General features: G+C 44.9%; 2 protein-coding genes across 3 annotated transcripts; both read right to left on the bottom strand.

Moving 5' to 3' along the window:
- Positions 1 to 955: 955 nt before the first annotated feature.
- gbx1 (gastrulation brain homeobox 1) lies at positions 956 to 2,939 on the bottom strand (the record flags this gene model as incomplete). The annotated part of the gene is made up of 2 exons (XM_080010358.1): positions 956 to 1,548; positions 2,483 to 2,939. 2 exons carry the CDS (start codon positions 2,937 to 2,939, stop codon positions 1,016 to 1,018), a joined length of 990 nt encoding a protein of 329 aa, XP_079866484.1. The 3' UTR covers positions 956 to 1,015.
- On the bottom strand, positions 2,884 to 9,910 carry asb10 (ankyrin repeat and SOCS box containing 10). Of its 2 annotated transcripts, none has more exons than XM_080010357.1 (5): positions 9,407 to 9,910; positions 8,372 to 8,639; positions 7,762 to 8,266; positions 6,325 to 6,438; positions 2,884 to 3,114 (listed from the first exon to the last, which is right to left on the bottom strand). In XM_080010357.1, exons 1-5 carry the CDS (start codon positions 9,735 to 9,737, stop codon positions 2,983 to 2,985), a joined length of 1,350 nt encoding a protein of 449 aa, XP_079866483.1. In that variant the 5' UTR covers positions 9,738 to 9,910; the 3' UTR covers positions 2,884 to 2,982. The 2 variants fall into 2 exon arrangements, with proteins under 2 accessions (XP_079866483.1, XP_079866482.1); XM_080010356.1 differs by lacking the exon at positions 2,884 to 3,114 and adding an exon at positions 5,527 to 6,200.
- Positions 9,911 to 10,160: the final 250 nt, after the last annotated feature.

Below are 10,160 nucleotides of genomic sequence, written 5' to 3'. Positions count from 1 at the left end.
TGTTTAAATATTATAAACCACGTTGATCCTCTTAGATGGGATATATAACATCGTAATTGATAAAGTATCTTATCTTGTGTTTTATTTAATGACCTTTTAATTATTTATTCATGCTCCACAAAGCATATTAAGGCTCTTATAATAATAATTCAATCTGGATTCGCGCCTTCATATAAAGTGATTTATTAGATCAATATACTTTACACTTCTCCCTTGTTTGGTCATGTATTGGCTACCTTCACATTTTTTTCACAAATAGATGGCAAAAAAATGTTTTCTACTGTTGCCGAAAAAAATATAACGTTATAACTTAAGTTATACATGCAAATAATCAGCAAAATGTACAAAATACAAAAAATAAAAAATTGCTTCACCAAATGCGTAAAGGGCATGCGCATAACCAACAGAACATTTAGGCCCTACATATAAATACAATAAAAAATGAATCTTTACAATCTCATTTCATTTAGTGCCCATTTACTGACCCATGTATATTTACATATTCACAAAACAATAAATAAAAAAGTTCAGCATTTTGACAGGTAGTTGATCTGTCTACCAGATAATCCTCCTTTTCCTTGAGATTGAGACGTCAGACCAATCCCAGGTATAAAACAAATGAGGTGAATCCTCCTTTTTGTGCTTCATGCGTTCAACAAAACAACGGAACGTAATCTAACTTTATTCTAGATTACGGAAGAGGGTTAGAGCCACATGAATATTAAAAAAAAAAGAAAAAGAAAAAAGATTGACATGTGAAAAAAAAAATTGCCTTCAGAGATTTATCCCAGAATAAAAGAGTAAAATCATTCTGAGATCAACGTCGGAATTCTTTATTCTAACTTTATTCTCAGGATCTCAGATTATTCTTTTTTTTTTTTCTCGGGATTCTGGGGTTAATCACAAAGTATAAAAGCAAAACAAAAACAAAAAACGAACAAAATGTTTTTTTCCTCCACATGTCAACGTTGTTTTATTGGTCATCTATCCCGTAAAACCCTCCTCCGCACCCGGCTCACGGCCTGGTCCCTTGCTCGATCTGCTGGTGTTGACTCCTCACGGCGAACCTGTTGACGTGCACCGGGATGGGCACGACGATCTTGGGGTTCCGCACCGGCTCCCCCGAGCGGTTGTTGACGTTCCCGGCCTTGATGCGCTTCCACTTGGCCCTGCGGTTCTGGAACCAGATCTTCACCTGCACCTCGCTCAGTTTCAGTGCGTGCGCGATCTGCGAGCGCTCGGTGAGCGACAGGTACTTCTTGCAGTGGAACTCCTTCTCCAGCTCCAGGAGCTGCTCGCTGGTGAAGGCCGTCCGCCTCCTGCGGCTCTTGCCCGCCGAGGAGCCGGAGCCGCCGCCGGGGGGCAGCGCGTCCTGCGACCCGGCCTTCAGGGCGCTCTTGCGGGAGAGGGGCCCGCAGGTGTTGCCGTCCGAGAAGCTGCTCTCGTTCTCGCTGTCCGCGGAGCTGTCCTCCTCCCGGTCGCTGCACGGAGCGTCCGCCGACTTGAGCTCCATCTTCTCCTCGTCCGAGCTGTACAGTTTGGTGTCGCCTGGATTGTGAAGGAGAAGGTCCAAATTGAGGTCTTGATGGGATAGTTATATCTGTAGTGAAAGTGGTGTTTACATCTACTTTTGTGTTGTTGTGTAGTTTGATGAGTTGTGTCGTTTTTCTTTTAGGATTTTAACACCAACGTTTCCTAAATGACCCCTTGGGTATCAATAAAGTTTCATCTTTATCTTATTTTATGGGTGACAACATGTATTTACTGTATCTGACAACAAGTAGCTTATTGAATGGGCAACTTTCTAAAAGCACTTGAGGTTAGAGCCATAGATCCTTTGAATGAGCTCACTCACAATACCTGCCATTGTTTTTTTCCTATATTAGAATAACAGGTTTTTATGTATAAATTTTATTTATGTATGACAAATAACCCTTTGCCTAGGGGCAACTTTTTAAAAGCATTTGAGGTAACAGCCTAAATGTCTTGCTGTATTTCATCCACAATGCCTGCCCTTTTAATTTATTAGAGGAGCATTTATGTACTATTATTATTATTATTATTATTATTATTATTATTATTATTTATATATGCCTTTGGCTGACTGGAATGTAGTTGACTTGATTTGCTGAGTCTGTTATTTCCAGTGTGTTTTTCCAGGGTTAAAGGAGGCTCTTTGGACAAATCAGTACAGGCCTCTATTTTGTGTAACAGTTGTTCTGTATATATATTGTGAGAAAGGGTTTATTTTAAGTAACTAACCCTTACGTTTGACACGTGGCGGAACATTAAAAATATTGTTCTTCTCAAAGGAACAAAGTTAATTTCCAGTGTGTTTTATGGCCTGCCTACAGCCTTGCATTGACTGACCTATAGCAGTCACATAACTCAGTTACATCCAATTCAATTCATTGAGGGTTATTAACTCGTTGCAGGGAAGAAAACACTTCAGTGAAACACACCAAACGTGGGCCCTTTTTACCTGATATTGTCTGGAAAGTTTCGGAGAAGTTGAGTCGTTCTGCCCCCTTGTCCCTGGCGTGGATCAGCTCGTCGGACAGCGGGCTCTCCTGCCTCCCGCTCCCCGGCTCGGCGGCGCTCAGCCTCGGCCCGGGCAACTCCTGCGGCGGGTAGAAGCTGTCCGGAGGATCCGAGAAGCCGGGCAGCGTTGTGGTGGTGAGAGCCACCATGGACGGCACCCCGTGTCCCAAACTGGCACAGAAAGTGTTGGTGAGGCGTCCGGCAAACGACGCCAAGGGCGCCAGGGGCGGTATCCCGGAGGACAGGGGGGAATGGGATAAAGCCTGAGGGATCACCAGGGGTCTGTAGGGCATGAACATGGGGTAACCCGTGTAGAGGAGCTGCCCCGGTCGCGGCTGCGGGGTCCCTATTAGAGAATCGATGGAAAACGCCGTCCCCTGTCCGCCTGGTCTCTGCATCTTGAAGAAAACACCTTCTTTTTGGGGGTAGGGGAGTTGAAACTTAGAACCCTTCGCGAATCCAGCCCCGGCTCAGTGCGAAGACAGGGTCGAATGGAAGTAGGTCCTCTGCGGTGCGTTCATCCCCGGGGTCGGAGGGAAGCGCGTCTCCGGCTGGGCGGCTCTGCGGTCGGGGCTGAAGACAGGGACGGGGCGAGGAGGAAGAAGGGTTTGGGTTTGGTGTCCTCCTCCGCTGCACCTTCTCCTTCTGTTTGTCAGCCGCCAAGACCCAAACACACGCTCCTTCAATCCACCCTCTCTCCCGCTCCCCCCACCCCCCCCCCCCCTCTCTCCCTCTCTCTCTCCATGAACTCCTCCTCCCTCCGCTGCTGTTTGCATGGGAGGGTGACATAGGGAGAGAGAGGGAGAGAGTATTGGTTATCATCTGCAATACAAGAGGGATGAAGAGGGGGTGTTTCCCTGGGGGCTCATCCATCTTCCTCAAATTACGCTTCATTTCCTTGTCCGGCCCCTGACTCTTTGAGAGGCGGTGGTTCCCAGTGGCCCCCAGCCCTCCACCTCCTCCACCACCCCCCCCCCCCCTCCACCCCTCCCCCTCCACCACCCCTTCCTCCCCCTCCCCCTCCTCCTCCTCCTCCTCCTCCTCCTCCTCCCTTTGGCCGCGTCCACATTGACTGCAAGCCGGTGTGAGGAGACCGCTCTCCAGCCCTTCCCCTTCCATAATCGTTGACCACACCAACCCAATCAGCTATTATTAATTTTGATTGATGATAAGTGATTACTTTGGATTCAAGGGACGGAATCAAACAACGGAGGCTTTTGTTCGTTGCTGCCGGCGACGGGGCTGGAGGCTGGAGAGTGGAGAGGGGCTGCAGATGCCCATGTCCACTCTCTGGAGAGCAGGGCCTCTTCTAAAACAATCCCGGTTGGCCTTTTGGAAAAAGCGCCGCGACAATTGTTCCCCGGAGGGAGAGACTCTGTCCGAAATTAGACCAGGAGAAAAGACTTTTATTCGAGGTCAACGGCAACAGGCTGGCCTGGTCTATATCGATCTAAACGACTTTCAACGTGCTTTTTAGAGACACGCAAACTTGAATAGGAATCTGTAGAGGTCTTCTGAAAAAAAAAAATCCTTTTATTAAATGCATGAATGCAGATGTAAATTTTCTAAAGTGCGCTTTAATAGGCGTGCGCGCGTCCGTAATCTGCATAGAAAATCACTTTCTCCTTTTCCCAGGGTGTTGATTTAATCGTTTAAATGTCAATTCGACCTGATGATGATTAGCTGCATTGAGTCCAAACTGGTCCTCTGATTGCAGGGGGACATAAACATGTCACACCATTAGAGCCACGCCGGGCTGCATCCTCTCATTCTGCAGATTGCAAATGACTCGAGTGTCTTTGATCCCCTGGGACCGGGGAGCCGCGTGTCCCTGCGCTCCCTTTAACATGGTAAATGTAACATGAGGGGGGAGATTTTTATTCATTGGGGTTTTTTTTTTTTTTTTTTTTATTCCCAAGCTTCTGCAAACCGAAGGAAATCAATTTTCAAATTGAATCCTCACGTCAATTTTATTTTTGTTCGCTTTATTTGCCTTTAATTGCTTAAATATGGTGCGATTGCCAAATAACCTATTTATAATCCCATAAGCAATTACAAACATCACTTTTACATGCATATTTACACTTTTGTTCGCTTCTGTAAATATAGTATATTCAGTCACAATGATTTATATGTTCTCGCAAGCGGCATTTTTACCCAATATATATATTTTTTTTAATTGCTATATCTTTTTTGCACTATTTTGTTTTATTTGTTTCAATGTTGTGGCTGCATGACTCTGTGGATAATTATTTCATAACCAGCAATAACTGGTTCCTTGCTGTTTTCTCATGCTTATGACAAAGAGATATTCAACCTCGAACCTTGTTTTAATACCTTACAACGAGTAATTTTTTGCTGTAAGACTGGCCTGCAGTATTACATTTATTTGCATGATTTATTCAACCGTAATGATGCATGATCAGAGTGTCAGCTTTTGCCTCAAGAACAATAATTTGCAACCAGCGGATTATGTTTTTTCATAATTTTTTTTTTTTTTTTTTTTTTCAACTTATTAAACTTCTTCACGTTAACTGTTCGTTTAGCCATTATGTACAAGACCACTTGTATTTATCACGCGTCAAAGTACCCGGAACAAAAGTAACTTCTTCTTCATTTCTTCATTGAAATATATCGAAACTAGATTAATTATTTATTTTGTATTTTTATATATTTTTTGATTGAATGTTGCAGTTAAATTGGACATTTGTGTGTGGCTTATTTGTATTTCTTAATTTGCGAATGTTAAGTGTTTATACAGATGGGACACATATTCTGCTTGAATATGAGAATAAATATTTTTCTAAACGCATATACATTTTTTTTTTCAAAAGTTTAAACGAAAAATGAACAATTAGTAGTTATGAATTGGGGAAACAGAGACCTTCAGAAAGAAACGTGAGAGGGGGGGGGGAACAGTGGAAATTAAAAAGGCAAACATAGGTAAAAAAACGAAAACACCAATCATCGCTGCTAATTGTTTCATTCGATAATATATTTTATTATAAACGGAGCAATATGAACATATAACAATTATTTAAAAAAATATATTGACACTTAATAATAATTGAGGCCGATCCAAATTTGCCTGATTTAAAAAAATACTACTTTCTGCCACAACAAATCCTGGAAATCGGTACGAAGTCCTATAAAAATACAAGAGATACACAGCCTCTCCTGGGTTATTATTTATTATAGGTCTAGTAATAATAATAGCACATAACGCATAAGCGTTTAAACGAAAGCGACACGTCCATGTGTTCTCACTTTAGAACCGCAGCACCCCCTGGTGGTTAAAATAATACTACGCTCAGATGGAGGTGCTGGAGGCGAGCAACGCGATATAAACTGCAAAGCCGCAGCTTTTTCTAATTGAAACGATGTATATCCCCCAGCTACTTTTGGGAACCTCCTGAGATCCTCTATGGGCAGCCGAGTGTCCACTTTTCATTGTTCATCGTGGCTGAACGCTGTCAGTGAACAAAGCCCCTGAACTCCAGAAGCAGGTAGTTCTTGATGAAGGTGGGCAGGTCTAGTTTTGGGACCACCTTGTTTATACGACCCTCAAGGTAGATCCTGAGCCTGCAGCGCGCCAGGTGCTGCAGCGAGCGAGGCGTCTGGGCCAGGGAGAACAGGGACTCGTAGAACTCTCTGTTCTCCTAGAAGCAGGCAACGGGCGAACATTAGACTCACTTTTCTAGCCCTTTAAATGAAAGATGGGGGTTGGGGGTCAAAAAGATATTCATAGCAGAATAATAGGATCCATCATTCAAAGATCATGACCTTAAAGATCTCCGGAGGGACGGCCTCCACCCAGGAGTCCGTGACTTTGAGCTTGCTGTAGGCATTCAGAAGGACCTCCATGGTGCGCGGAGAGCTGCAGCAGTGCTTCAAAACCTAAAAAATACACATACGTCAGAACCAAGGCCAAAGTGATATAATCCATACACTCCTTGTTGGGAGCGTGTGTGACCGCAGCTTGCGATTCCATAGAATTGAAAAAAATGAAGTAATTAAACACTTGTGAAATGAACAGATTGGTCTTCCCTCCAGGGGTTTAACTGGAAATTATGCAATTAGTGCTAATTAATCTCCTATTAACACTTGCTTAATTAGGAGCCAAGCATTTTGTCTGGACCACGTGGCTTCAGCGATAGTTGACGTCTGCTTCCCGCAGAGAGTGAAACGCCTCATGTTGTGTCGTGAAATGGGGGTGATTTTGTCGAACGCTTAAGTTGTGAAGTCTCATGTGTGGCAAAGCGTTCTTTTGTGCTTCGAGATTTTTACCCAAGGGGTTATACTTTTAGAGTTGTCACTCATTTAAAAATAATCATCCTTCAGACACACTATATTATATTGTTTAGTATCCTTCAATGGATTTGTGAAAACGAATTGCAGCTGGTTGCCACTGTTTATATCATATTTTGAATTTTGAAATCAAAAACTATTTGAAACAGAAGAACGGCAGAAGCTGTGAACATGGGTTACATCTTGTTTCTACGTCACAAACCCCTCGTGATTGTAGTCTCATCGACATCGATTCACATACAGAGCAGAAATAATGGAAAACCGACCAAATTTGACCGATATCACAGATGCGGTCCAATGCATTTTACAGCAAAATATGTCCAAACCGGCAAAAAGTACCTGGAACACAACAACGACATAAGCTACGAACATGGTGGAGTTGTGGTTTAAACTGGTATGTCACAAACATCTGGTGGTTTAAGTTTCATCTAAATCAATCCACATACAGAGGAGATATAAGTGAAAAACCGGGGATCAAAACCTTTGACCCCAAATATTTGCTTTATGACGTCATCACGCTATTTACTATAAATGTAGAGGTTCTGATTCAGAATGTACAGTTGGACCATTTCCAGTGTACAGTGTAGACTGTCGCTCTGTAGTGGTTAAATTACAAACTATGCGTTATATATATATATATCTAATATATATATATTATATTAATATTTATATTTTATAAATATTATATATATATATATATATATATAAAATATATATAATATATATATTATATTTATAAAATAAACTAAAAATATTATCATTGTTTTGCAAAGTTATTACGAAGATTGTTTTTGGTTATTTGTTTGTTATTTGGTTATTATTATTATTATTATTATTATTATTAATAATATTATTATTATTATTATCATCATCTTCATAGATATCATGTCTCTTGTCTATTTGGTTACCTACCATGGGCAGAGCTCCAGGCCACACTCGGATAGATCCGTGATTGAGCAGGTAGCGGACCACCCTCTCGGGTTGATGTGAAATCTTATAGCAGACCACCTTCAGGATGTTGTGCATCGGGGCTTCTCCACCATAGTCCATGTCGTTGACACAGGCCCCGTTGGCCAGCAGCAGCTCCACCACGTCCGCGTTGGCGTTCTTGCAGGCCATGTGCAGCGGAGTGCGTTTGTCCTGGTCCGTGGTGCAGACGCAAGCCCCGGCGTCCACCAGCAGCTTGCACACCTTGAAGTAACGTTCTAGCTCCTGGAGCTCCTGGGGCTGTGAGCAGGCGGCGTTCAGGGGAGTTAGGCCCTCGCCGTTCTGTTTGTCCACCGCGGCCCCGTAACGCAGGTAGAGCTCCACGTGCTCTGGGAGGCCGTTCCTTCCCACTACGTGTAAAGGGGTGTCGTCCTCATCTGTGCTCCGGCCGTTGATTGCTGCACCGTACTGGAGGAGGTACTTGGCACATCTGTGGGTTCATTAGCAGGTTGAGGTTAGTCGAGGGCAACATATGACCCCAATTTTATGTTTTGACAAAGGTCAACTGTTTCTGAGCTTTCTCTCTTGTACTTACTCAAGGGATTCGGGGCTGGTACAAACGTGCAACGGCATGAGCCCCTCTTCCGAAACAGCGTTGGCGTTAGCGCCGTGGGTCAGCAGCAGCTTGGCACACTCCGGTTGGCAGCTCTCGCAGGCCTCGTGCAGGGCGGTGCTTCCCCCGGGGGCCAGGTCCACGTCAGCCCCGCGCAGGAGCAGCAGTCTCAGGCACTCTGCGAAGCCACGGCCCGCCGTGATGTGTAGCGGGGTGGTCAGCTCTTGCTCGTAGGTTAAGGACCACAGCCCTACAAGCAATGGGAACACACGTCAGAGTCGAATCTGAGCGTTATCCAACTGAACACAGGGAGAAAACCTACTCAGTACTCTGTAGTTGAATCTGAAGTTCTTCCATTCCTCTATGTTGCTGGTGTCAAAGATGGCGTCAATAAGGTAGCAATACTCATCATCGTCCATGATGCTAATGAGAGTGAGGTCATCTCCCACGAGGAGAGAGTTCCAGAATTCCAGGATGCAACCTGTCGCCTGCGCCGTCGCGATTACATCGTTGCGGTAGTTCTTCGGTTTGTACAACTTAAACTTAGACGAAATATGAGCCATAGTGGGTAAACCACGAACCCTTAATTGGCTTTAATGGTTTTAGTTGTGCGCTCCTCAGGAAAACAAGAGCTTATGAAACCTGTTTTTCCAGTCAGGGCTATTTTAGTGCGGTGTAAGCCGATATTTTGGTCGACCCCGAGAAAAAGTGCCAGTGCAATGGCTCAGCAGTAAATAAGTGGTCACATGCTAAACTTAGACATTACCTTCAATAAATTTGAATCACGTGTCGCAGTGGGCAGACAAGGAACTATACCGCAAAGTCACAGTGTGCAGCCTCATTATCAATACACAGTCGGAATAATTACCATCTTTAACACATCATTCTCTTATGCTTCGAGGTTCAATGACCTAAATGCCATGTCTGGTCTCGGTACCTTTGAATAAACCTTTACTAATTGCGACCTTTGCAGATCCTCTCGCATTTTTGAGGTCAGGCGCAGTTCTCGTGTCTCACCGTCCCCTGTGGCGGCCCAGCGCATATCCCCTCCGTGGGGCTCGATGACGAGGCTGCCCTTGGACCCCCTGGGAAAGAGGCTCCTCATGGCCTCCAGGTCTCCGGTGTACAGAGCGTTCTCGATCACCAGGTCGCGGCAGACCACCGGGGGTGGAGCGGCGCCGGACCGCACCCGCCCTCTGTACCTGTCCCGGGCCTCTTTCTTCAGCATGTAGCCGCTGAGCCGGTGGGACGCCAGCTGCTTCTCGTACTTCTGTCTTTCCAGCATGTCCTTGTCCAGCTGGAGGGAGCGCAGGGCCTCGGGGGTGAAGACGAAACTGCCATGCGACATTCTGAACAGCTCCTCGGGGGGAAGAAAAACAACAGAACAGACGAGGCGCCGTGAAAAAAAAAAGTGTTAGCGCGACAAACTTCCGGAGATAAAACTCTCCTGAGGCTCCGTCTCCGAAACCGCTCCGTTTCTCGTCTTTGTTTCCAGTCCGGCCCGTGTCTGCACTCTGCCAGCCAGACGGTACACAGTGCCGGGGTTGTTGTGATATCCAATAGTTGACCCTCCCTCAAGCATGCAAGCAAGGCTATTTATATCTTTCATTTGGGCGCTCCAGCCCTCTCGTTTGCCCTCTACTAAGCGACAGCTTTCAACCCTTTCATTCTCTGTGCAAATCTCTGTATTTATTCATGTTGTCAGCCCTTTCTTTCGGCTCACGAAGCAACATTTTGTCGCCGATCTTGGCGTTAACGTTAATGAAGCAAT

Source organism: Zeus faber (assembly GCF_960531495.2).
Source record: "Zeus faber genome assembly, chromosome: 12".
In the NCBI taxonomy this organism is placed as follows: Eukaryota; Metazoa; Chordata; class Actinopteri; order Zeiformes; family Zeidae; genus Zeus; species Zeus faber.
Note: the sequence above shows the minus strand (reverse complement) of the source record. Positions and strands in the feature narration are given on the sequence as shown.

Coding starts and splice junctions, on each gene's coding strand:
- asb10 (XM_080010356.1), bottom strand. CDS start 9,737: ATGTCGCATGGCAGTTTCGTCTTCACCCCCGAGGCCCTGCGCTCCCTC. Junction 8,640..9,406: donor CTGGGCCGCCACAGGGGACG/GTGAGACACGAG, acceptor CATTGCTTGTAG/GGCTGTGGTCCTTAACCTAC. Junction 6,201..6,324: donor TCCCTCCGGAGATCTTTAAG/GTCATGATCTTT, acceptor GCCTGCTTCTAG/GAGAACAGAGAGTTCTACGA.